General features: G+C 63.0%; 1 protein-coding gene across 2 annotated transcripts; it reads right to left on the minus strand.

Moving 5' to 3' along the window:
• Positions 1-994: 994 nt before the first annotated feature.
• Positions 995-5,409, minus strand: LOC138837783 (MRG/MORF4L-binding protein). Of its 2 annotated transcripts, none has more exons than XM_070036795.1 (5): positions 5,127-5,409; positions 4,065-4,186; positions 3,322-3,403; positions 2,947-3,021; positions 995-1,923 (listed from the first exon to the last, which is right to left on the minus strand). In XM_070036795.1, the coding sequence occupies exons 1-5, from the start codon at positions 5,272-5,274 to the stop codon at positions 1,736-1,738; spliced, it is 615 nt and encodes a 204-aa protein (XP_069892896.1). In that variant the 5' UTR covers positions 5,275-5,409; the 3' UTR covers positions 995-1,735. The 2 variants fall into 2 exon arrangements, with proteins under 2 accessions (XP_069892896.1, XP_069892895.1); XM_070036794.1 differs by having other exon boundaries at positions 3,322-3,369; positions 4,019-4,186; positions 5,127-5,312.
• Positions 5,410-25,444: the final 20,035 nt, after the last annotated feature.

Genomic DNA, 25,444 nt, shown 5'->3' on the forward strand with positions numbered 1-25,444 from the left:
CAGAGCTGCAAGTAGCTGTCCTGCTGGACGCAGGGCTCAACCCCTAGTCCCATCCAAGGAGTTATAAAGAACCATCTAGAAAAGGGGCCCACCCTACTCAGCTTCTTAGTGAGCTGTGTCCACAGGTAAGTTTCCAGTACTTGGAAGCCAGAGCCACCAACTGCCTGTCCGGGACTGATGGCAGCAGCAGACCAGCCTGAGGCCTGATGGGAATTTTTTTTTTTTTCCAAGTCCTGGGGCTTGAACTCAGGGCCTGGGCACTGTCCTTGAGCTTCTTTTGCTCAAGGCTAGTGCTCTGCCCCTTGCGCCACAGTGCCACTTCCAGCCTTTTCTGTGTATGTGGTACTGAGGAAGCGCTCTTCCACTAAGCCACGTTGCCATGTTCCCAGCCCCCCATGGGCAGTTTCTTATCACTCACGACAGTCGATGGGCAGGATGTTAAGATGGCTAGGTACTAGTGGCTCATGCCTGCAATCCTAGTTAGGCTGAAATCTGGGGAGCTTGGTTTGAAGCAAGCCAGGAGAGTCCATGGGCCTCTTATCTCCAACTAACTCTCAAAAAGCCAGAAATGGAGCTGTGGCTCAAGGGTTAGAGCACTAGTCTTGAGCACAAAAGGTCAAGGACAATGCCTAGGCCCGGAGTTCAAGCCCCAGGAACTACGTGCGTGTGCACACACACACAAAAACAAGATTTCAAGATGGAGGTGTGAATGTGGCAGCACAGTCATGTCTGTTCATCCACCCGATTGGAACAGCAGCAGTCTCTGGTGGAATTCCAGGAGTAACCAGTCTCCAAAGCCTGGCAAGAAGTGCTTAGCAACATCAAGTAGCCATTCTGGACTTCCTGTTTGTACACTGCATTAAGCGATGTTAAATCATCTAAGTGAGCTCCTTGACTATACAGTGGAAAGCAAAACAAAACTTCTCAGACTGCAGAACACACACACAAAAAACCAACTTAACCTACTTTGGTATTAAAGCCACACAACTCCAGGTCAACTCTGCACTTTTAATGTTCTGCAGTCAAATGAAAGTGTACTTCAACCAGCACTGCGTCCTCTCTCGTAGTCTTCTTGCAGGTTACTAGAATTACAAAAATAACCGCTACAAATTTCTGTTTCTGGCATATAAAAACTGAGCAAAAAGTATCTCAGTAGTTGTTACCTTAAAACAAAACATCTCAGGAAAAATACAACACAGGTTTAACATTTGCAGTACTTTCTCATATAAAACACTAGCAAAATAGGTTTCTTAAAAAATTAAATAACGAAGTACCAACCAAATTATATACAACATTACAGTACAAGTGAATGAGGCAAAAATCCAGTTCTGTTCCCCAGTGGGGAGGGAGGCCACCCAGGGCGGTGTGGTGGCATCCACGCACGCTCTCGTTCCGCGGATGTCGGTGCAGAGGAGCCGCAGAGGGCCAAGCAGATGCAGAGGCCGGGTGCGCAGGAAGACAGTGAGGATGGCGGTTTATTGCTTGGGACTCCTGGTCTTCTGGCTACGTTCCCCCGCTCCCCTCCTCGCAGAGTGGTGGCCAGTCAGGAGAAAATACAAGATGGCTTCAGGAGCCTCACCATCTGTGTGCATCTCTCCTGACTGTTGGGGTTCATCGGGGCCTCCATGACTTGGTGGGACCCACACAGGCGCCCCTCTGGATGGCCACATTCCCCAGGGGCCCCCGGGCAGGCAGCAAGGACCGCAGCGTCAGCGTTCTCCCGCGCTGCCAGTGGCTATGTTCGGCGCCGCTTGGCGGCGCTGGGGCTGGAGGGGTTACTATTTGCAGTCAGGACTTTGTCGGTGACCCGGCTGCGCTTCCGTTTGTCCGCCCCTTCTTTGCACCCCAAGTCTGAGGAGTTCTTCTCCTTGTCTTTGCTGGATTTTTCTAATGCCTTTCCCAAGCTCCCTGAAGATGAAAAAACTGAGAAACAAAATCATTTGATGAAAACAAAGCGTACAGAGTCTCATGTCATCTTCCTGTTCAGTTAGAAAGCCTGCCCTCTACAAGTGGCCCTCTGAGCCCAGGGGCGTCCCTAGGCTTGAGCCTGGCACAGACATGGCCCCAGACTCCAGGCTTGGCCATAATGCCAAGGGGAGGGGTGGTGGCGGCTGTGGCTATGGCAGTGCGTCTGTATGGGGATGCTTGGCGTGACCTCTGCCGGGCGTGACCTGGAAACCCTAGGTGACCTGACCACCTCTGCTGTGGGGGTGGGGGAGGCGGGGAGGACCCCTGGTATGGGGAGATGGGAGGCAGAGGGGAGGTGGGGAGCCCCTCTGCTATGGTGTAGGAGGTAGGGAGCCCTCTGGTGTGGGGTGGGGAGTCCTCTGGTGTGGTGTGGGGTGGGGAGTCCTCTGGTGAGGTGTGGGGTGGGGAGTCCTCTGGTGAGGTGTGGGGAGTCCTCTGGTGAGGTGTGGGGTGGGGAGTCCTCTGATGTGGGGTGGGGTGGGGAGTCCTCTGGTGTGGGGTGGGGAGTCCTCTGGGGTGGGGTGGGGAGCCCTCTGGTGTGAGGTGGGGAGTCCTCTGGTGTGGGGTGGGGTGGGGAGCCCTCTGGTGTGAGGTGGGGAGTCCTCTGGTATGAGGTGGGGAGTCCTCTGGTGTGGGGTGGGGAGTTCTCTGGTGTGGGGTGGGGAGTTCTCTGGTGTGGGGTGGGGAGCCCTCTGGTGTGAGGTGGGGAGTTCTCTGGTGTGAGGTGGGGAGTCCTCTGGTATGAGGTGGGGAGCCCTCTGGTGTGGGGTGGGGAGTCCTCTGGTGTGGGGTGGGGTGGGGAGTCCTCTGGGGTGGTGTGGTGTGGGGTGGGGAGCCCTCTGGTATGAGGTGGGGAGCCCTCTGGTGTGGGGTGGGGAGTCCTCTGGTGTGGGGTGGGGTGGGGAGTCCTCTGGGGTGGGGTGGGGGGAGGCAGGGCATGCCTCTGGTGTGGGGAAGGGACAGGAGCACCGCGCTCACCATCATCAGCCCCGCTGTGGGGGTCCACATCTTCCTTCATCTCCTCTTTCACCTCTTCCTCAATGAGCACTTTTCCTGTGGAGGAGACAGCTGACGTTCACTGGAAACGCACGGTGCTGGCCGGCGCTGGGGGACGGTCGGGCCAGGACTGCTTCTGACTCTCGCTGCCCACACAAGCCTCGGCGTCCATCAGGAGATGGCGTCCGTCACAAGACGGCATCCATCATGAGACTGCTCTCCAGCAGAGCCCCCCATCCTGCGGGTGCCAAGGCCGCCCAGGTGCAGGCGCACAGGGTCTCCGTGGGACCCCCACACTCCCACCCGGCGCCCACGTGGCCTTTTCCACGCCCAGGCCGGACCCGGGCCCATGCTCACCTTCTCGGACCTCCTGAATGATTTCTTCCGGAAGGACGAAGTTCCTCTCTGGATTCGGGAAGGGAAGAATTTCAGATTCATGCTGATGCACACAGTGTTTTGTATTTTCAAGAAGAAAGAAAAAGTGTTATCTGGTCAGTAACGTGGCACGGCAGGGCTAAGGGTGTGGCTCAGAAGGTGCAGCGTCTTCCTGCCCGGCGTGAGGCTGAGTTCACCTTCCATCAGAAAAAAAATGTACAGAGGACCCAAGGCTAAGTATGAAAATTCTGTTCCTACTCGTGGAAGTGAGCATGCAGAGACCGGGCTGTGCCAGCCCTGAAACAGCAGAAGCCCTGCTGACCCCCACACAGCTCCAGAGCAGGCGCAGCAAGCAAAGCCTGCAGTCCCCACCCACTCCATCCCCCGGAGCACCTGCCACCTGTGAGCCCCCACCTCCGTGGGGAGGGGCTCATCTGATTGGTGGGACTCAGATCTAGGATCCCCTTCCACCCACCCGCCTTTTGGGGCTCCTGACTCTTGTCTCGTGGCAGCTGCTTCTCCCTGAGGTCTCAGCCCACACTGGTCTCCCTGGAGACTTGCTGGCCACCATCAATCAATCCAAAGTGGACTTCCTGACCTTCACCAGCCCTGTCCCCAGCCTGCTTTCCTAACATCTGGTGAGCTCTGGGTCTCTGCTGCTGGCTGCGTCTGACCTGACCTTCCTCCTCCCTGCGGCCCACGCAGGAGGTGGGGGTCCAGCTCACCAGGGCCTGCATGTCGTACATAGTGCTCAGGTGGTCCCAGATGACCTTGGATGGGACCTGCCGACCGATGTTCTGGCTGAACTTGTCTCGGATACAAATCATGTGGAAGTGTCGGTTCACTCCTGCGGGAGGGAAACAGGACGACAGATCAGGAGGGTGGGAGAAGTGGGGGGGGGGGAGGAGGCAGGGAAGGGCGGAGCTGGGAGAGGTAAAGGGCGTGGGGCAGAGGGCAGAGGCCAGGAGGGGTCTCTGGGCCAAGGGGAGGATCTCAGGGAAGAGGAGGCGGGGGCTGGGGAGGGCAGGAGGCACAGGGCCGCGGGGGGGGGGGGGGGTGTCCCAGGGCCGCGGGGGGGGGTCCCAGGGCCGCGGGGGTGTCCCAGGGCCGCGGGGGGTCCCAGGGCCGCGGGGGTCCCAGGGCCGCGGGGGGGGGTTCCAGCGCGGGGGGGGTCCCAGGGCCGCGGGGGGGGGGTCCCAGGGCCGCGGGGGGGTCCCAGGGCCGCGGGGGGGTTCCAGCGCGGGGGGGGTCCCAGGGCCGCGGGGGGGGTTCCAGCGCGGGGGGGGTCCCAGGGCCGCGGGGGGGTCCCAGGGCCGCGGGGGGGTTCCAGCGCGGGGGGGTCCCAGGGCCGCGGGGGGGGTTCCAGCGCGGGGGGGTCCCAGGGCCGCGGGGGGGGTCCCAGGGCCGCGGGGGGGGGGTCCAGCGCGGAGGGGTCCCAGGGCCGCGGGGGGGGTCCAGCGCGGGGGGGTTCCAGCGCGGGGGGGGTCCCAGGGCCGCGGGGTGTCCCAGGGCCGCGGGGGGGTCCCAGGGCCGCGGGGGGGTCCCAGGGCCGCGGGGGGTCCCAGGGCCGCGGGGGGGGGGTCCCAGGGCCGCGGGGGGTCCCAGGGCCGCGGGGGGGGTCCAGCGCGGGGGAGGGGCCGCGGGCCCCGGGGGCGGGGAGCGCGGGAAGGCGGGCGGGGCCGCGGCGGGCCGCCGGCTCCGGAACGCCCGGGGAGCCGGCCCGGCCCCGCCCTCCGCCGGTTGCGGCCGCCCCGCCCGCACGCGGGTCCGCGGCCGCCGGCGCTCACCGACGGGCTTGTGGCCCAGCATGGCGTGGAAGAGGCACACCTCCACCTCGGGGCTCCACACCACCGTCTCCTCCGCGGGGCTGGTGGCCGCCTCCCCGGGGCCCTTGTCGCCCGGGGCGCCCCCGCCGCCCACCTCGGCCTCTCCCATGGCCGCCGGCGAGCGACCCGCGCCCGGCACCAGCAGGCGCGGCCACGGCTCCGCGCAGGCGCACTCGCGGCGGCGGGCGCGCGCTCGGCCCGCCCCCACGCGCCGCGAGTGCGCAGGCGCGGCGGGACCGGCTTCCGGCGCGCGCCGCAGCGCCCCCGGCGGCCGGGTTCGGCGCTGCGGCGCGCGGGGTTGGGGGGCGAGAGCGGCGGCGGCGTTAAAACTTCCGGGAAGACGAAGCCGGCGTCGGAGCCCGGCGCGCGGTGCGGCGGTGGGAGGGCCCGGGGCCCGGCGCGAGGCCCAGACAAAGCTCGGGGCGCCCGGGAGAGATCCGCCCGGCGAGCGCGGTCCGCGTGCAAACCCCGGGCCCGGAGCCAGGCTGCGGTGAGACGGGGCGGGCCGGGAGCGCGCGTGACACACCCGGTCAGGAGTGCACGAGTACACGGTCAGGAGTGTGCGTGACACACCCGGTCAGGAGTGCACGAGTACACGGTCAGGAGTGTGCGTGACACACCCGGTCAGGAGTGCACGAGTACACGGTCAGGAGCGCGCGTGACACACCCGGTCAGGAGTGCATGAGTACACGGTCAGGAGTGCACGAGTACACGGTCAGGAGCGCGCGTGACACACCCGGTCAGGAGTGCACGAGTACACGGTCAGGAGTGCACGAGTACACGGTCAGGAGTGTGCGTGACACCCAGTCAGGGGTGCACAAGTACAGGGTCAGGAGTGTGCGTGACACCCGGTCAGGGGTGCATGAGAACACGGTCAGGAGTGTGCGTGACACCAAGTCAGGGGTGCACGAGTACACGGTCAGGAGTGTGCGTGACACACCCGGTCAGGGGTGCACGAGTACACGGTCAGGAGTGTGCGTGACACACCCGGTCAGGAGTGCACGAGTACACAGTCAGGAGTGTGCGTGACACACCCGGTCAGGAGTGCACGAGTACACGGTCAGGAGTGTGCGTGACACACCCAGTCAGGAGTGCACGAGTACACGGTCAGGAGCGCGCGTGACACACCCGGTCAGGAGTGCATGAGTACACGGTCAGGAGTGCACGAGTACACGGTCAGGAGCGCGCGTGACACACCCGGTCAGGAGTGCACGAGTACACGGTCAGGAGTGCACGAGTACACAGTCAGGAGTGTGCGTGACACCCAGTCAGGGGTGCACAAGTACAGGGTCAGGAGTGTGCGTGACACCCGGTCAGGGGTGCATGAGAACACGGTCAGGAGTGTGCGTGACACCAAGTCAGGGGTGCACGAGTACACGGTCAGGAGTGTGCGTGACATACCCGGTCAGGGGTGCACGAGTACACGGTCAGGAGTGTGCGTGACACACCCGGTCAGGAGTGCATGAGAACACGGTCAGGAGTGTGCGTGACACACCCGGTCAGGAGTGCACGAGTACACGGTCAGGAGTGTGCGTGACACCCAGTCAGGAGTTCATGAGAACACGGTCAGGAGTGTGCGTGACACCCAGTCAGGGGTGCACGAGTACACGGTCAGGAGTGTGCGTGACATACCCGGTCAGGGGTGCACGAGTACACGGTCAGGAGTGTGCGTGACACCCAGTCAGGAGTGCATGAGAACACGGTCAGGAGTGTGCGTGACACACCCGGTCAGGAGTGCACGAGTACACGGTCAGGAGTGTGCGTGACACCCAGTCAGGAGTGCATGAGAACACGGTCAGGAGTGTGCGTGACACACCCGGTCAGGAGTGCATGAGAACACGGTCAGGAGTGTGCGTGACACACCCGGTCAGGAGTGCACGAGTACACGGTCAGGAGTTTGCGTGACACAACCGGTCAGGAGTGCATGAGAACACGGTCAGGAGTGTGCATGACACCCAGTCAGGGGTGCACGAGTACACGGTCAGGAGTGTGTGTGACACGTTCAGGAGTGTACGAGTACACAAGGGTGTGTGGTGACACCCAGTCAGGGGTGCACAAGTACAGGGTCAGGAGTGTGTGACACACCCGGTCAGGAGTGCATGAGAAGATACACAGGAGTGTGCGGTGACACTCAGGGGTGCATGAGAACACGGTCAGGAGTGTGCGTGACACGTTCAGGAGTGTACAAGTACACAGGGGTGTGCGGTGAGATGCAGCCGCGATGGAGGTGATCTGAAATTAATCTGAGGCCATGCTGTGCAGATGCAGGTCCTGGGATGGGAGCCTGGCCACCAGGCTGGCAGGAGTGGGAAACGCAGGGTGCTAGGAGGGGAGGGGAGGGGGGAGAGCATCCTCCTGTGTAAAGTAAGGAGGGCTGGGCGGGTGCCAGAGAGGCTTATGGGCCATGATCACAGTGTGTGTGTGTGTGTGTGTGTGTGTGTGTGTGTGTGTGATTCCTGTGAGGGGAGGCAGAAGGCTCAGAGAAGTCAGTCCTCACGGGAGTCGTGGACAAGAAGGAAAGACAGGCGTGGAGGAGTGCAGACTCCGGAGAGCAGTTGCTCTGTCTGGACAGTTCTCTGCATTCTTCCTTGGAACTGCTGAGCTGGGGAGGGCTGTAGTGGATGGAGTAGGACCTTACCTGAAAAACAATCTGTGGCTCAAGTCATGAGTGCCTGCCTGAGAAGGTGCTGAGTTCAAGTCTTGACTTCAGACTCTAGAACTGGAAGAATTACCCCAGGACCAAAGCCCGCGGTCAGCTGCCATGTCCTGTCCCAAGCCCTTTGGCTGAGGCCTGCAGTTAACACACCTGCCTGTAGAGGGCGCTGACCGCCCACCGCATCCAAACATCTGACTCAACCTGCAGTCAGGACCCAGGGAGGGAGGAGAGAGCCTTCCCTCAGGTCCTGGGTCTGCTCAGGACCAGGGCCCCAGGACACGCTGCCCACTGCCCTGCCCACTGCCCGGCGCTCATCTTGGGGCGCCCCAGGGTGGTGGTGCGGACTGCGCTGCTATTTCTGTCTTTGTCTTTCCAGCCCTGTGGGGAGATGAGCCTCCCACCTGCCTGGTGTATGGCGCATGCGTGCACACATGCGTGCCTGCTTGCACACTGTGTATGTGGTATATATGTATTGTGTGTTGTGTGTGGCGTACGTTTTGTGTGTATGTTGTATGAGGTATGTGGGGGGGTGTTGTGTGTTTGTGTGTGTATGTTGTATGGGGTATATGTGTATGATGTTGTATGTGTGTTTGTGTGTATGTTATATGAAGTATATGTGTGTGTATGTTGTATGGGGTATATGTGTGTATGGTGTTGGATGTGTGTTTGTGTGTATGTTGTATGAGGTATATGTGTGGTGTTGTATGTGTATTTGTGTGTATGTTGTATGGGGTATATGTGTGTGGGGTGGGTGTTGTATTTTTTTGGGGGGGGGCAAGGTCTCAATCACAGAGCTTTGTCATTAAGAACCAGCTCCACCATGGGTTGGAGGTGTGTCTAGCCAAGTGTGAGAGGCCCTGAGTTCAAACCCAAGTATAAGAAGGAGAAGGAAGAAAGAATGAGGAGAAGGAGAAAGAAGAAGAAGCAAGCAGCCAGGCCATGCTGGAAGGACTGGCTGGTTGGACTCTGAGCTCAGTGGCCTCGCCCACGCGCTGAGCTGCTGGATGAGACTGGACCAGGGTCAGCTGCGGGCTAGAGCGGGGAGTCTGCTCATCTGTTCCTCACGGAACACCTTCTGGAAGGTAGCCTCTTATCCCCATGGCAGAGAAACGGAGGCACAGGATTGCTGGGAACCGTCAGCCGGACCACACGGAGGCCCTTGGCTTTGCCCTCTGCTCTTCCAACCTCAGATTGCCAGTCGCTCCAATCTCAGAAACCAGCACATCCAGTGCCAGCCCTATTGGGCCCTGCCTGGTCTGGCCCACCCCCTTCCCGTGGCCCCCAGGAAGCCTGGACTGGTTTCTGTGGACAGAAGATGGTCTGGTCCAGGTGGAAGACAGGGAGGAGGAAGAGTTGAGGTCAGGTGGGCTGGGGGGCAGAGGGAGCCCTGCCTGCTGCCAGACAGCATCTTACACCAGGCTGGCAGTGTGGGGCCGTGCCTGTCCAGCAGGCCCCTGCTCTCAGCGCTGCTGTTCATGGTGTCTGCTCCGCAGACTCCTCGGGCCGCGCCCCGCCCCCAGGGCAGGCCCCGTGCGTCCACGCTGGCCCTCAGCGGCCGCGTTGCGAGGCCCGTGCAGTGCTGGACGCTGTTATCTTTGTTATTTTTTTTTGTCTCCTTGGATCCCTTTGAGCCCTGGACAATTATGGCTTTCAAAGCACCAGGGATGGTGGTGTGACAGTCACAAACGATGCCGACGCTGTGCCGCGTCACGGACGTCTCGGTCCCTGTCGGCTCAGCGGGGACAAAGGAGGGCTGGGTGTGTTTGTCAGAGGCGGATAGGAACCTCATTAACGTGGCGTCGGGCGGCCCTGCCGGCCCTGCCAGCCTGCACACAGGAGCAGCGAAGGGTTCTTCGGGTCAGCAGGGAGAAGAAGGAACGTTTCTTAGAAAAAATATAGCTTCCGTTGTTATTATAAAGGTGACGTCCAGGGGTTACACTTTCACGGCACGGTTCTTTTTAAGGTCATGAAACGTTGCTCTGAAGTCAGGTTCCTTCCGCCCCTAGGGAGGCCCACAGCACCGTGGCCTCGGGGCGGGGACCACGCAGGGGGGCTGGGGTACACTGCAGCGGTGTGGGCTTGAACTCAGGACCTGAGCGCTGGCCCTGAGCCTCCTGGTACTCACCGCTGGCGCTCTCCCACCCCCTCTGACACGGTCCTGTCACCTCCAGCCCCAAGAGCGGGTAGAGGAGATGCGGGGAGGGGCAGAGGCGCTTCCCCACGGCCCCCAGGGCAGTGCCGTGGGCTTGCTCCAGGCTGCGTGTCTCCTGGGGTGCGCAGGGTCCTGAAGCAGGCAGCGCAGGTCAGGGCCTTGGCAGTCGGCATCCTCCCCCAGGGCCCTGCCTCTGTGCCCTGGAGATCGGCTGCTGCTCCGCCACCCTCCAGAGCGGCACCCCCCTCCTGACGTGCCTCCTCGGCTTCTGCCTGGATGGCATCTGGGGGGATGGGTAGCAGAATGAACTCTGAGCTGTTTCGTTGGAGGAGGAAAAATCGGAGGTCGCTGGCCCGTGTGGAGCCGATGGTGCCCTCAGTGGGGCTGGGCAGGCTACGTCCTCCTGTCCGGGACTCCGTCCGACCGTCCTCAGGAGAACCCCACAGCCCACCAACGAAAAAAATGACACAGAGGGGCTGCCGAGCGGTGCCGGACGCCGCTGTGGGGGCCTGGCATGGCAGCAGGCTCGCGGTGAAGGCGCCGCAGGGTACACGGACAGTGGCCTGCCAATGTGAGGCGAGCTGGTGGGCTGCAGGCCGGTAGCAGCCTTGCCCGGGAGCAAGGATCCTGAGAGAGTGCGGCCCGGCTGGGACCCGGGCTGCGACCCGGGCTGGGACCCGGCTGGGACCCGGGCTGCGACCCGGCTGGGACCCGGGCTGGGACCCGGGCTGCCCGAGACCTGTCCCTCATAGAAGGAGTACAACTTCCAGCCACAGAGGCTAGAGCCCCTTGCTTGGCCAGCAGAGGGGCCGCGTTGGCCAGGCAGCCGTTTTGCCCCTGCTGGGCTGAGGGTCCTTGCTCACCGGAGGTGGTGCAGAGCAGGTCCAGATGGGGCAGGCGCACAGACTCCAGCTTGGGGGGGGGGAGGGAGAGGGAGGGGGGCGAGCCCTCGGCCTCTGCCTCCCAAGGCGTTAGCAGGGCTGGGGGGCAGTCTTGGCCTGCCTGGGCTCCGGGCGGGCGGAGGGACCCCGTAGCTGTCCCTCCCACAGGAATGTCGGCTGAGTGGTCTCCATGGGCCTGGCGTTCAGGCGTAAGCCCTGGACCCTGGGCAGGCGTTGTGGTGGTCCGGGCCTTGGGAAGCCAGGAAATCATGGCAAACCGCAGGGGTTCCCATGGCCCCAGTGAAGCAGGGGTAATGGTGGCGACTGGATTGTGGGTGCACCCCAGGAACCCCGTCTGTCCAGGAGCAATGAGCGGAGCCACTGTGGTGGTCTCTGTGCTGCCGGGGCCTGGCTGGCTGCTGCGCATGGACTTGACCTCAGGATCAGGACAGGAAGTCCAGCAGGCTCTGGGGGGACCGGGTGTGAGGGCTGGGGCTGCTTCCTCCCCTGCAGCCTCCGCAGAGAAGGAAACCTGCAGGTGTTACTGTGTCTCCCCCACGCGCGACGCCCGACTCAGTCACAGAGGACACGGCTCACTCCCAGGCTGGCGGCTGGCGTGGGCTGGGAAGCGGCTCTGCCCCTTGGATGGGAAGCTTCCTGCTGGGGGCGGGGCAGAGAGACGGGGAGGGAAGGAGGGAGAGAGAGTTCTAGATGCCAAGCAGAGGTGGGAGAGGGTGGAGCTGGGAAACCTGAGAGAGACGGGGAGGGAAGGAGGGAGAGAGAGTTCTAGATGCCAAGCAGAGGTGGGAGAGGGTGGAGCTGGGAAACCTGAGAGAGACAGGGAGGGAAGGAGGGAGAGAGAGTTCTAGATGCCAAGCAGAGGTGGGAGAGGGTGGAGCTGGGAAACCTGAGAGAGACGGGGAGGGAAGGAGGGAGAGAGAGTTCTAGATGCCAAGCAGAGGTGGGAGAGGGTGGAGCTGGGAAACCTGAGAGAGACAGGGAGGGAAGGAGGGAGAGAGAGTTCTAGATGCCAAGCAGAGGTGGGAGAGGGTGGAGCTGGGAAACCTGCCCTTCCCCCTCCTCAGCTGGGAGCTAGGTACCCCCCATCCAGTGCCCTCCAGTGCTGCTTCCCATCAGTGGGCACCAGGCATTTCCAAGGGCCTTCCCCCGGCAGAGACAGCGGCCAAGAGCCTTCGGTGGAAGTTTGGACAAGCCCTGGGGGTGGGGGGTGCTGGGGAGAAGTCCAGGTCCAACCAGCCTGGAGGAGGGGGGGCACTGGAGGAGAGGGGCACCGGGGAGGGCCCTGGGGGAGGGGTCACCGGGGAGGGCCCTGGGGAAGGGGGGTCACCGGGGAGGGCCCTGGGGGAGGGGGCACGGGGAGGGCCCTGGGGGAGGGGGCACGGGGAGGGCCCTGGGGGAGGGCACGGGGAGGGCCCTGGGGGAGGGGGCATGGGGAGGGCCCTGGGGGTCACTGGGGAGGGCCCTGGGGGAGGGGACACGGGGAGGGCCCTGGGGGGCAGGGGGAGGGCCCTGGGGGAGGGGGCACGGGGAGGGCCCTGGGGGAGGGCACGGGGAGGGCCCTGGGGGAGGGGGCATGGGGAGGGCCCTGGGGGAGGGGGCATGGGGAGGGCCCTGGGGGGCAGGTGGAGGGGCACAGGGAGGGCCCTGGGGGAGGGGGCATGGGGAGGGCCCTGGGGGGCAGGTGGAGGGGCACAGGGAGGGCCCTGGGGGAGTGGGGGGGCACCGGGGAGGGCCCTGGGGGAGTGGGGGGGCACCGGGGAGGGTCCTGGGGGAGGGGGCACGGGGAGGGCCCTGGGGGAGTGGGGGGGCACCGGGGAGGGCCCTGGGGGAGGGGGCACGGGGAGGGCCCTGGGGGAGGGGGCAGGGGGAGGGCCCTGGGGGAGGGGCACGGGGAGGGCCCTGGGGGAGTGGGGGGGCACCGGGGAGGGCCCTGGGGGAGGGGGCACGGGGAGGTCCCTGGGGGAGGGGGCAGGGGGAGGGCCCTGGGGGAGGGGGCAGGGGGAGGGCCCTGGGGGAGGGGCAGGGGGAGGGCCCTGGGGGAGTGGGGGGGCACCGGGGAGGGCCCTGGGGGAGGGGGCACGGGGAGGGCCCTGGGGGAGGGGCACGGGGAGGGCCCTGGGGGAGTGGGGGGGCACCGGGGAGGGCCCTGGGGGAGGGGGCACGGGGAGGGCCCTGGGGGAGGGCACGGGGAGGGCCCTGGGGGAGGGGGCATGGGGAGGGCCCTGGGGGGCAGATGGAGGGGCACAGGGAGGGCCCTGGGGGAGGGGGGGGGGCACCGGGGAGGGCCCTGGGGGAGGGGGCACGGGGAGGTCCCTGGGGGAGGGGGCACGGGGAGGGCCCTGGGGGCAGCCCCACTCTGCCAGGCACGGTCTTCAGTCTTCAGCTCCTGGAGCCTCCACTATCTCCAGAGGCACAGGCGGTTCCAGCTTGCCTCGACGTCTCTCAGGCGCTCTGTGTCAAAGCCAGCCCCCACCAGCCCTACCCTAACCTCAAGGCCCGCCCCCGTCATGTGATGCCCCTACCCTAACCCCAAGGCCCGCCCCCGTCAGGTGACCCAGCCGCCTGTGCTGAGAGATCAGGCTGCTGCAGACGCGCTCTGCCCCAACCTGAGGCCAAGAGGCTCACCAGACCCACGCGGACCTCACCTGTACATGGGGGCGGGGACTGCAGGAGAGCCCAGTCTGGACACCTGTGGCTCAGGTCTATAATCCTAGATACTCAGGAGGCTGAGAGCTGAGGATCACAGTTCAAAACCAACCAGAGCAGACAGATTCTTGAGACTTTTATCTCCGATGAACCAGCAAAAAGCCAGAAATGGAAGTTTGGCTCAAATGGTAGAACACCGGCCATGAGGGGGAGAAGCTGATGGAGAGCATGAGACTGAGCTCAAGCTCCAGTGCTGGTTCAGAGAGACAGACATGCAGACACCGATCTCGATGCCAGCAGGGAGGCCATCGGTGAGGCAGAAGGGTCATCGCCCGGGGAGCAAGTGTGCACACCCCCACACCACTCATACACCGCCCCCCACGCTGGGCTCGCTCGTGCTCTGAGCAAGGGACGAGGGCTGGGGGCCGGTCCCCTCACCAGCTTCACTCTGGGTCATGTTCTACTAGAAAATGATACACATTTAACTTCCTATATTACATGAAGAGAAAGACGAGACTTAGAAGCAGGCTGGGGCTGGGAAGGTGGCTTGGAGGTAGAGTGCTTGCCTTGCATGCATGAGGCCCTGGGTTCGATTCCTCAGCACCACATAAGCAGAAAAAGCCGGAAGCGGCACTGTGGCTCAAGTGGTAGAGCGCTAGTCTTGAGCTGAAGAGCTGAGGGACAGCACCCAAGCCCAGGATTCAAGCTCCACGACTGACCAAAAAAAGAAGAAGGAGGAGGAGGAGGAGAAGGCTGAGAAGGGGCTGGTAGAGAGGCCCCAGTGAGCAATGACCAGAGAGTCCTGAGGTGCCCCAGGCGCTTCCTTGAAGGCCCCAGCGCAGCCTGGCTGGCTGGCGACCAGAGGTGTGTGTGGTAATTTCTATATCAAGTATGTATGAGGTGCTTTCCAGCTGGAGAGGGAAGAGATGTGGGCACGTTCGGTGGCCAGGGCAGGTGGCTGGGGTCACTGGGCCAGGGGTGGACAGGGAAGGCGGGTAGTGCCCCTTTGGCAAGCCTGGGTGTGTTGGGGTCGTGGCAGGATCATGAGCAATCTGGGGAGTTTGTCTGGATGGTCGGCACTCTGTGGGGCTCCTTCCAAGTTCACGTGGAATTGGGGTAGCTTGTACATGTCAGATAACTGTAACACAGCCAAGAGCTCCTGCCGAGCCCAGAAGCCTCTCTGTGGAGGCAGAAGAGAAGGGAAAGGGCTTGTCCCCGCCTGAGTGAGGCTGGGCTGCCTGAGCCAGCAGCAGACGCAGCAGCGTGCGCTGTCCCGGCGATAAACACAGCTAGGCCTCACATGGGGGGGAGGGGGCAGCACCATTTGTCACTCATACTCTATCCCAAACCCACCTGGGGATTGTGCCGGCCATCTGTGCTAGCTAATTGGCTTTCTCCAAAGGGAGATAAGCTTCTGTGTCTCTATGACAGAAGCTTGTTTGGTGCAACCTGCAGCTGGCGTTTGGCCCCGGCCTCCCCAGCCGCCCTCCAGTGCCGGCCCCGTGCGGTACGAGCCCTGACTTTCCTGCTCTTGACATTTCAGAGAGACAGACGACTCCCGGGTCCTGCCGGAAGAGCTCTGGCTGTGTGCAGCCAAGTAATCCTTAGCTTCTAAAAAGATGGACGCACGTGTCAAGTGCAACCCGATTGTGTGTTCAGAGTCAAAGCTGAAGGAAAGAGGAGGTTGCTCTCCTTCTGGCCCTGAGAAATTTTTCTTTTCTCTTTGTGCTTGGCAGTTACCCAGATGGAGCATCCCTCCGCTCAGCATCATGGGATTGATTGCGTTGGGCCCTGGGTGCTCGGTGGCTGCCAGAGGGGAGCTAAGGGCAGAGTGGTGAAGGACCGGCCCCCCGCCTGCCGTTTTCCTTGCCTGCCAGAGGGCGAAGGCCATGGAGCTCCTTCCTCTGGGGGGTGTGCTGCGGCTCCCTCCAGGCGGTGAGCTGGCCCAGGGGCAGGTGCCGCTCAGGGGAGCAGGGAGGAGTGAGCAGGTCCTGGGGACAGAGGATCGGAGGATCACCGAGGCGGGGCCAGGACCCGAGGGGCTCCAGGGATGAGACAGGAAGTGCCCAGGTCTGGCATCTGGTTGCCAGGCACAACCAGCCCTGGACAGGATCTGGCAGGGCCGAGCCCCCTGCTGAAGATGTTGCAACACTGTGATGTGGAGGCCAGAGGGGGCTGGGGACCGTGCTGCCCTGCCGGGGTCAGGGGAGGTCAGAGGGGGCCGGGGACCGTGCTGCCCTGCCCAGGGGTCAGCGGAGGTCAGAGGGGGGCCAGGACCGTGCTGCCCTGCCCAGGGTCAGGGGCTAACGCTGTGATGCGGGGGTCAGGGGTTAACGCTGTGATGCAGGGTCAGGGGCTAACACTGTGATGCGGGGGTCAGGGGTTAACGCTGTGATGCGAGGTCAGGGGCTAACACTGTGATGCGGGGTCAGGGGTTAACGCTGTGATGCGGGGGTCAGGGGTTAACGCTGTGATGCAGGGTCAGGGGCTAACACTGTGATGCGGGGGTCAGGGGTTAACGCTGTGATGCGAGGTCAGGGGCTAACACTGTGATGCGGGGTCAGGGGTTAACGCTGTGATGCGGGGGTCAGGGGTTAACGCTGTGATGCGGGGTCAGGGCTTAACGCTGTGATGCGGGGGTCAGGGGTTAACACTGTGATGTGGGGTCAGGGGCTAACATTGTGATGCGGGGGTTAGGGGTTAACGTTGTGATGCGGGGTCAGGGTTTAATGTTGTGATGCGGGGGTCAGGGGTTAACGCTGTGATGCGGGGTCAGGGGTTAACGCTGTGATGTGGGGGTCAGGGTTTAACATTGTGATGCGGGGGTCAGGGGCTAACGTTGTGATGCGGGGTCAGGGGTTAATGCTGTGATGCGGGGTCAGAGGTGGTAGGGGCTGTCCTGCCAAGGTCAGGGGTTTCAGGGGTGGAAGCTAGATTTGGAGCCTCTGCCACATGCACGTCTCAGGCTGACTCCTCCCTGCGCTACCGTGCGGGGCCCTGGGGCAGAATGCCCCGGGGATGGGGCCTCCCCTCCTTAACCCATGGGCAGGGAGCCACTCCTCAGGCCGCCGGGAAGCCAAGTGCTGCCGTCCAGTCCCCGCAGGCCCAGAGCCACGGTGAAATGCGGGTCCATGGACTGCCTCCCAACACGCACCGCACGCACCGCACGCAGGCTCCCCATACCCCGTGCCCGCTGCCGTACCCGGGCGCAGGCTCCCCGTACACCCTGCCCGCCGCCGTACCCGGGCGCAGGCTCCCCGTACCCCCTGCCCGCCGCCGTACCCGGGCGCAGGCTCCCCGTACCCCCTGCCCACTGCCGTACCCGGGCGCAGGCTCCCCGTACCCCCTGCCCGCTGCCGTACCCGAGCGCAGGCTCCCCGTACCCCCTGCCCACCGCCGTACCCGGGCACAGGTTCCCCGTACCCCCTGCCCACCGCCGTACCTGGGCGCAGGTTCCCCGTACCCCGTGCCCGCTGCTGTACCCAGACGCAGGCTCCCCGTACCCCGTGCCCGCTGCCGTACCCGGGTGCAGGTTCCCCGTACCCCGTGCCCGCTGCCGTACCCAGATGCAGGCTCCCCATACCCCGTGCCCGCTGCCGTACCCAGATGCAGGCTCCCCATACCCCGTGCCCGCTGCCGTACCCAGATGCAGGCTCCCCGTACCCCGTGCCCGCTGCCGTACCCGGGCGCAGACTCCCCGTACCCCCTGCCCGCCGCCATACCCGGGCGCAGGCTCCCCGTACCCCATGCCCGCTGCCGTACCCAGACGCAGGCTCCCCGTACCCTGTGCCCGCTGCCGTACCCAGACGCAGGCTCCCCGTACCCCCTGCCTGCTGCCGTACCCGGGCACAGGCTCCCCGTACCCCCTGCCCACCGCCGTACCCGGGCGCAGGTTCCCCGTACCCCGTGCCCGCTGCTGTACCCAGATGTAGGCTCCCCGTACCCTGTGCCCGCTGCCGTACCCAGACGCAGGCTCCCCGTACCCTGTGCCCGCTGCCGTACCCAGACGCAGGCTCCCCGTACCCCGTGCCCGCTGCCGTACCCAGACGCAGGCTCCCCGTACCCCGTGCCCGCTGCCGTACCCAGACGCAGGCTCCCCGTACCCTGTGCCCGCTGCCGTACCCTGGCGCCTGCAGCCTTTGCCCTTTGGTCTGGACATGTCGAGGGGCACTGAGTGGTAAACAGACGTGCCTGGCAGAGCAGACTATGAAAACGGTGCAGAAGCCCCCGAGGACTGTAATCAAGCCTGGGATCTGTGGGTGCGCCAGAGTCAGTCCTGGCAGGCCCTGTCCGTGTCTCCAGTCAGGCCCTGTCCGTGTCTCCAGTCAGGCCCTGTCCGTGTCTCCAGTCAGGCCCTGTCCATGTCTCCAGTCAGGCCCTGTCCCTGTCTCCAGTCAGGCCGGGGTCTTTTGGATCACACTGCCAGTTAGACTGTGGTCCAGACTATCTGCCTGGACCCTGGGCCTTGGGCCAGAGGTGGGGTATTGGCTCTGCACTGGCTGGGGGCAGAGGTGGGTGTCTGCTCTGCTGGAAACTGAGCTGTGACGCAGACGGATGAACCGGCTGTGTGGTGGAGCCGCACTGTCGCACAGAGGAGGCCGTGATTAACGGCAAGTTGGATTCAAGAGAAATGGCCGACGTGGACAACAGAGCCAGTGCTGCCGGCTGCCGCCCCGACAGCTTCAGTGGGTGTTAGGTCCCAGCCACAAGCTTGAAGCCTGGGCTTAGTGTGGGCACAACGTGGCTGCCAGGAGCTGTGACTCCTGGCGTCAGTCCCTTGGCTGCATACCTCAAGACCTAGAGATAAGAACCCCCCTTTCCTGACTTCTCCCTTGGCTCACCTGGGCTGGGACAGGGAAGGGGAAGGGAAGGCCTGGGGCTCTGCGTCCCACCCTTGGGCACTGGGCTGGGCTAGGACGGGGGGGGGGGGGATTCTGAAGCTGTTCTCCTTTGTGGCCCTGCCCTGCCCTCTCTGCCCCTCAGTGTGGCTGAGGGCATTGCGTCTGGTGCCCCCACTGCCCACCCCCAAAGACCGGCTCTCTGCTCTGTGCTCGGGCAGCAGACCTGAGTGTGGCTGAGCTGGTCTGGGTCCCCATTTCCCTGAAGCCTCCTCCTCCAAGCCTCCTCTTCCTGGCCTCCTCCGTGGCTCCTCCTCTTCACTGCTCCTCAGCCTCCTCCTCCCCGCCTGCTCCTCCTCACTGTTCCTCCAGCCTCCTCCTCCTCCTGGCCTCCTCCTCCCGGCCTCCTCCTCCCAGCCTCCTCCTCCTAGCCTCCTCCTCCTCCTGGCCTCCTCCTCCCAGCCTCCTCCCGGCCTCCTCCTCCTAGCCTCTCCTCCTGGCTTCCTCCTCACTGTCCCTCCCGGCCTCCCTGGCAGCCACATGCGACTGTATGCAGGGAGGCTCACTCCTCTGGGTGGGTGCTTTGGGGTGCAGTTCTAGGGCTGTCCTCATTTGCTCCTTGGAGCTGCTGAGATGTTGGGTACCATCACTCTTCTAGAAGGATGGAGGGAGGAGAGCTCTGGCTGGCAAGTGGGATGGGAGCTGCTCTGACCTGCGCAGTCTTGAGGTGCTTGGGGTGAGGCAGAGCAGGCCTGTGGCACTTCAGTACCGGTCTGTCGGGCACCGTGTGGCGTGGAGTCTGAGAGCGCTTTCCCTGTCTGTTCTGGCCGTGGTTTGCACGTGGTTTCGGGTGGTCCCATCTCTGTGGGGCTCAGGGGACCCTGTCCTGGGCTCCAGGCCCCGCTGTGCCTGGGGAGGGGTCAGTGCTGAGATCCCCAGCATCTTCTCCTTGAAGCGTGCACAGCCTCAGCCAGGGACACGGATCCTGCTCTGGCTCACGCTCCTCCACTCCATGCTGCATTCCCACAGCCTTCCCAGCACCCCGAGGGGTGAGGCGGCCGGGTGCTGCTCTGCAGAGGGGACCCGGGCCCGAGGAGGCCACAGCACCTGAGCCTCGGCCTCACCTTACCCTCCTGTCCCTCCCCTCCCGCCCCCCAGCCCCCAAAGGTCAGTGCTGCTGGACACCAAGCCCCGGGAGGCTGCCCCGGGAGGCTGCAGAGGAGGCTGCCCCGGGAGGTTGCGCCGGGAGGCTGCCCTGGGAGGAAGCTTCCACGTTCCCCCCACAGCCCGCCTGACTCCTGGGCTGCTGAGGACTGCCCAGCCTCAGTGGCTCTGTCCTCCTGGCAGCCTCGAGCGGTCACACGGTGGGGCCGCGGGTGTCATGGCGGGGGAGCTTCCTGGACTTACCTGGCTGCTCCTCCTTCACCCCACGTCCTGTCACTTTCTCCTGGAGATCTGTTCCCAACAAACCTGTCACCCCTCGCGTCCCGGCCCTGGGCACAGCGGAGTCCCGAGGGCCCTCTGCCTCCACAGCCCTGGCGGCGGGCCAGGGGCCTGGCTGGACGGTGGGCAGCTCCGGGCCTCTCTGGGAGCCTCCTTTGCTGGCTCTCTGCCCCCAGGGCGGCCTGCGGGGTCCAATTCTTCCAGAGCGGCTCCTGGTCTGGCAGCACCTGCTCTCCTGGTGGCCTGCTTGCTCTGCCTTGGCCCGCTGGCTGCCCACCTCCTGGCACCATGCGTCCCAGACACTGTCCCCATGCCTGCCAAGGGCGAGGCTCCTGGGCTCATGTCCTGCCGGCTGCTAATGAGCCGAGAGCTTCAGCAGCCCCTCACCTGTCTGGCCTCTGTGGTCCCGAGTGCGGAAGAGAATTCCTCAGCCTCAGCCTCTCCCAACGCACGGCATCACTGCTGTGTGCTCCGGAAGGCATCAGTGCCGGTGTGACGCTCCCCCCCACAGCAATGCAGGGACTCCCCCCCAGCAATGCAGGGACTCCCCTCCCAGATCACCTGCAGGGACTCCCCCCTCCCCCGCAGCACCTGCAGGGACTCCAGGTGTGTGACAGTGCCCCTCCCCCCACAGCACCTGCCGGGACTCCAGGTGAGATCTGGCAAGGAGCAGCAGCAGGCCCTGGGTGTCTGACATCAGAGATGCTGCGGAAGGAGAGAGACTGCACCTGTGCCCCAGGACCTTGACTCCCCGTTTTCCACCCGTCTACCAGCCCTGTGTGGCTGCTGTGCACTTGGAGTATGGATTGGGCAAGGAAGGAACAACTTTTCTTTTATTTGAAATAATTTAAGCTTCAAAAAACACAACCATAACAAAACTTGATACTCGACGTAGTGATGAGGAAACTTCAGTAATTACTGTGTTTGGAACAACATACGTGAACTTATTTTCTGAATTGTGCAGTTTACAAGATCTAAATACAGATAAGTATTTCCAATGCAAATTTAGTGTCTAAATCGAGAGGCACTGAGCGTAAAAGATGGCCAGATTTCAAAGATTTAGCAGAAGGAAATGCAGTGCTTTGTGATATGAGTCTACATCGAAGTTACAGTAATCTGCCTAAATTAAATATGTCATTGAAAACGAGTATCTATTTCTCCAGGTGTGAACGTGGGTCAGGTCCCTGGTCTGCGGCCCTCATGTGGAAGGAAGGTTCCAGCACCAGTAGTGGTCTCGGGCTGGCGATGGGTTTCACCCCCAGGGGACAGGGGAGAGCTGTGACCCTGAAGAGGGGCAGCTGCCAGTGGCCTCCACCCACAGGCAGCCCAAGGCAGAGCTAAAGAGCATCACCTTCATCTGTAGGCCATGGATCCGATAGTCGCAGTGAGGTTAACATAAAGAGCCAGACATGGTTGTGCACGCCTGTAGCCTCAGGACTGCAGGCTGAGGCGGGAGGATCACTTGAGCTAAGAGTTCAAGACCTGCCTGGGTAACACAGCAAGGTCCTTATCTTAAACAAGACGAAACATACCAAAAATAAAAATAGCCAGGCTTGCTGAGTCCGTGGCTCACGCCTGTCATCCTAGTGACTTAGGAGGCTGAGATCTGAGGATCGTGGTTCAAAGCCAGCCCGGGCAGGAAAGTCTGTGAGAGTCTTACCACCAATAAACCACCAGAAAACCAGAAGTGGCGCTGTGGCTCAAGTGGTAGAGCACTCGCCTTGAGCTGAAGAGCGCAGGGACAGCGCCCAGGCCTGAGCTCCCAATCCCCCTCGGAGTCTGGAGGGCGGGATTACAGGTATCGGGCCATGCCTGCCTCAAAGACACTTCTCTCTGGCTTGGGTTTGCAGCCCAGGAGGCCCGGGTTCGGTGGGAAGCCACGCCGCATTCGCAGAGGCCAGGCCAGACTGCATCTCGTCAGCGAGGTCGCACAGCGCGACCACGGCTGCCGTGCGGGTCGGGTCTGCACCACGCCTGTCCTGGGCCTCGCTGCGGGCCTCTGCCGCCTGCCGGCTCTGCTGGCTTTGGTGGGGTTCTGGTGGGCCACAGTGCCCATCCCGGCACTCAGTGCTCCTCTCATTTCATCTGATCTCCAAACCTTTTGTCAAAAGGATGGAGAGAGAACAGACCCGATAATAATGCTCTTCAGCCCCATACTCCGCCTTGCAGCCCAGGAGAGAGGGAGACTGTGAGCTGTCAGCGAGGCTGAGAGCCTGCTCAGCCCTAGGCCTGTCCCCAAAGTGCTTCATCACAATCACTGGGCTATCATTTGTTATAGCCCCATAATTAAGGGCTACCTGGCTCACGGGGTCCCTTGGAGCTGAGGCGATCAGAGGCCGGAGGCTGGGAGGCCGGCGATGGGTGACAAGCAGCGGCAAGGAGCCCAGGAGCACCTGCCCAGCCCAGCCTTGTCTCAGGGCGGCGAGTGTGGCCCGGCCTGGGGTGGCTGGGGCTGCAGGAGTGGGCGTGCAGCCCCTGGGGCAGAGCCTGGGCCGGGCGCCTTCACCCGCACAGCACCATCAGGTACAAACCTTGACCTGGCATGAGGTTCCTGGGCGCAGGGACGAAGGGCGCCGGGCTGGGCACCGGCCTGCCGCAGTCTGTTGGAAGAGGACACAAGTCCTAGCAATAGGTGGCGGGGCTGGTTTCCTGGGGATCTGGGGAGCTGTTGCCCGTCCCTCCCTCCCTGTCAGCCTCCTGTGGCTCAGGGCACTGCTCTGTCTTGCCCTCACGCTGCTCTCCCCCCTCCCCCTCCCCCTCCCCCCTCCCCCCGGGGTGTCTGAGATGTGTGAGGGCTGGCCTGCTCCTCCTCTCCAAGCGTGACTCCAGGGCAGCTCTGGAGCTCAGAGCAGAGGGCGGGTGCTGAGGGACACCCTGATTCCACCCCCAAGCTGAGCACAGAGACCTTTTTCTTTGCTTTTGGCCCCGGGGCATCGTCTCCTGAGAGGGCAGCGTTTGAGGGCTTTCCTGTGGGCACAGAGCCCTGACCACCAGCTGCGTGGTTTTGAGGAGAGCAACACTTCACCCAGGGGCCGTGTGTGTGTGTGCGTGTGCGTGCGTGTGCGTGCGTGTGCGTGCGTGCGTGCGTGTGCGCGTGTAGGTGTGCATGTGTGTGCGTGCATGTGTGTGTGCGTGTGTGTGCATGTGCGTGCGTGCGTGTATGTGTGTGTGCATGCGGGTGTGTGCGTGCCTGTGTGTGTGTGCGTGCCTGTGTGTGCGTGGGTGTATGCGTGTATGTGTATACGTGTGCGTGCATGTGTGTGCGTGCGTGTGCGTGCGTGCGCGTGTGTGTGTGTGTGTGGTGGACCTCATCCCTGGCCTGCAGGACTCTGTGGGGCGGCAGCTGTGGGCTGGTGGGGGGCCCAGGACAGGAACGGCTCCCAGGACCCCACCCTTGGAAGGCAGGTGTGGGAAGCAGGGTCCTGCAGTCTCTGGGTGGGAACTTGGGGGCCTCAGAACTGTGCTGTGCAGTGACCGGGAGCCTCTGCCTGCCTGCGCCCGGCACACGCACAAGCCGGCCGCCGCCCGGGCGGAGGGCAGGGCCTGGGTTTAGTTCCAGCCCGCACTGGCATCTCTGGGACCCTAGAGCAGTCACTCCTCTTTTCTAGGCCTCAGTTTCCCCAACTGTACCATGTTCACAAGAGGAGGAAGGGCCCCTCCAGCGGGGAGGCTGTCTGGGGGGGGCCCTTTCCACCCATCCTCCACTGCCCGGTGGAGGCAGGGAGCCCTGGGTGACGGCAGCTTTGCCTTTGCCAGGACCATTCCCACCCCCCGCCCCCCGCCCCTGGCCTGGGCACAGACCCATTCCCCAGGAGGCCTCTGCTGCGCCTCTTCTTCCTGGCCCTTTCCCCTCTCCTTCCCTTCCCCTCCTTTCCCTCCTTCTCTCCCTCCCTCCCTCCCTCTTCCTTCTCATCCTCCAGTCTCCACACCAGAACCAGGGCTGGGCCCTGGGGCCTGGCCCAGCTTCCAGGTCCCTTTGGCTGCCTGGCCTGCGATGGCATGGGGAGTCTTGGTCTTGTTTGCCAGGCCACTGACCGGGAACCAGGCTTGAGTGTTAGCCACTCATTCGTTCATGAGGTGACTCCGGGAAGCAGAGTGGGGTGGGGGTCTGGAGGGGCAGAGACAGAGGACAGGGGTTATTCAAGGAGGGACAGCTGGCCAGGGGCACGAGCGCTGGTGTCTGAGCTCAGGAAGGGGGAGCTGGGACCTCGTCAGCTCCTGTGGGTCAGCGGGTGAAGCTCAGGGTGGCCCTGGAGCCTGTGAGGCCCTTTGGGGCTTCCTGCCCTCCTCAGCTGGGACCCGCCGCTGCCCGCCCTCAGCAGACAGGGGCTGGTCTTGAGGTGGGGACAGCAGTCTGGGCCTGCCCCAGGCTCCAGGGAAACGGTTGCTTTGGGGACTGACCAGGGCCTTCCTGGCTCCCAGTGGTTCTGCTTCACAGCACGAGAGGTTCCTGACTCACAGGATGAGAACAGACGAGTCCCAGATGAAGACGAGGCCCTAATGGTGAGGCAGGAGGCCCCCGGGGGAGGGCGAGGCATGGTCTGCACGCGGTGCTGCGTGGTGAGGTGTCAGTGCGTGTTCTCATGCCTGCAGGACTGTGTGCCTGCGCTCCTTATGAGTGCACGTGTTGCTGGTGTGTGCGCAGGTGTGTGCACTCCCATTCCACAGGCCGTGTCTGTGTGTACGTGTGGAGCACGGTGCGTGTGCAGGTGCCTGCATGTATGTGCAAATACAGAAGTGTGCGTGTGAATGGGTGCATGCAGGTGTGGAAGTGTGCGTGTGAATGGGTGCATGCAGGTGTGGAAGTGTGTGTGTGAATGGGTGCATGCAGGTGTGGAAGTATGCATGTGAATGGGTATGTGGGGGTGTGGAAGTGTGAGTGTGAATGGGTATGTGCGGATTGCTGAAGTGTGAGTGTGAATGGCTACGTGCAGGTGTGGAAGTGTGCGTGTGAATGGTGCATGCAGGTGTGGAAGTGTGTGTGTGAATGGCTACGTGCAGGTGCATTGCTGAAGTGTGCGTGTGAATGGGTATGTGCAGTGTGGAAATGTGTGTGTGAATGGGTATGTGCAGATTGCTGAAGTGTGCGTGTGAATGGGTACGTGCGGGTGCATTGCTGAAGTGTGCGTGTGAATGGGTATGTGTGGGTGCATTGCTGAAGTGTGCGTGTGAATGGGTATGTGCAGATTGCTGAAGTGTGCATGTGAATGGGTGCATGCAGGTGTGGAAGTGTGCGTGTGAATGGGTACGTGCGGGTGCATTGCTGAAGTGTGCGTGTGAATGGGTATGTGTGGGTGCATTGCTGAAGTGTGCGTGTGAATGGGTATGTGTGGGTGCATTGCTGAAGTGTGCGTGTGAATGGGTATGTGCAGATTGCTGAAGTGTGCGTGTGAATGGGTGCATGCAGGTGTGGAAGTGTGCGTGTGAATGGGTATGTGTGGGTGCATTGCTGAAGTGTGCGTGTGAATGGGTATGTGTGGGTGCATTGCTGAAGTGTGCGTGTGAATGGGTATGTGTGGGTGCATTGCTGAAGTGTGCGTGTGAATGGGTATGTGTGGGTGCATTGCTGAAGTGTGCGTGTGAATGGGTATGTGTGGGTGCATTGCTGAAGTGTGCGTGTGAATGGGTATGTGTGGGTGCAT

Source organism: Dipodomys merriami, unplaced genomic scaffold (genome assembly GCF_024711535.1).
Source record: "Dipodomys merriami isolate MVZ:Mamm:240054 unplaced genomic scaffold, mDipMer1.0.p SCAF_275, whole genome shotgun sequence".
Classification (NCBI taxonomy): Eukaryota; Metazoa; Chordata; class Mammalia; order Rodentia; family Heteromyidae; genus Dipodomys; species Dipodomys merriami.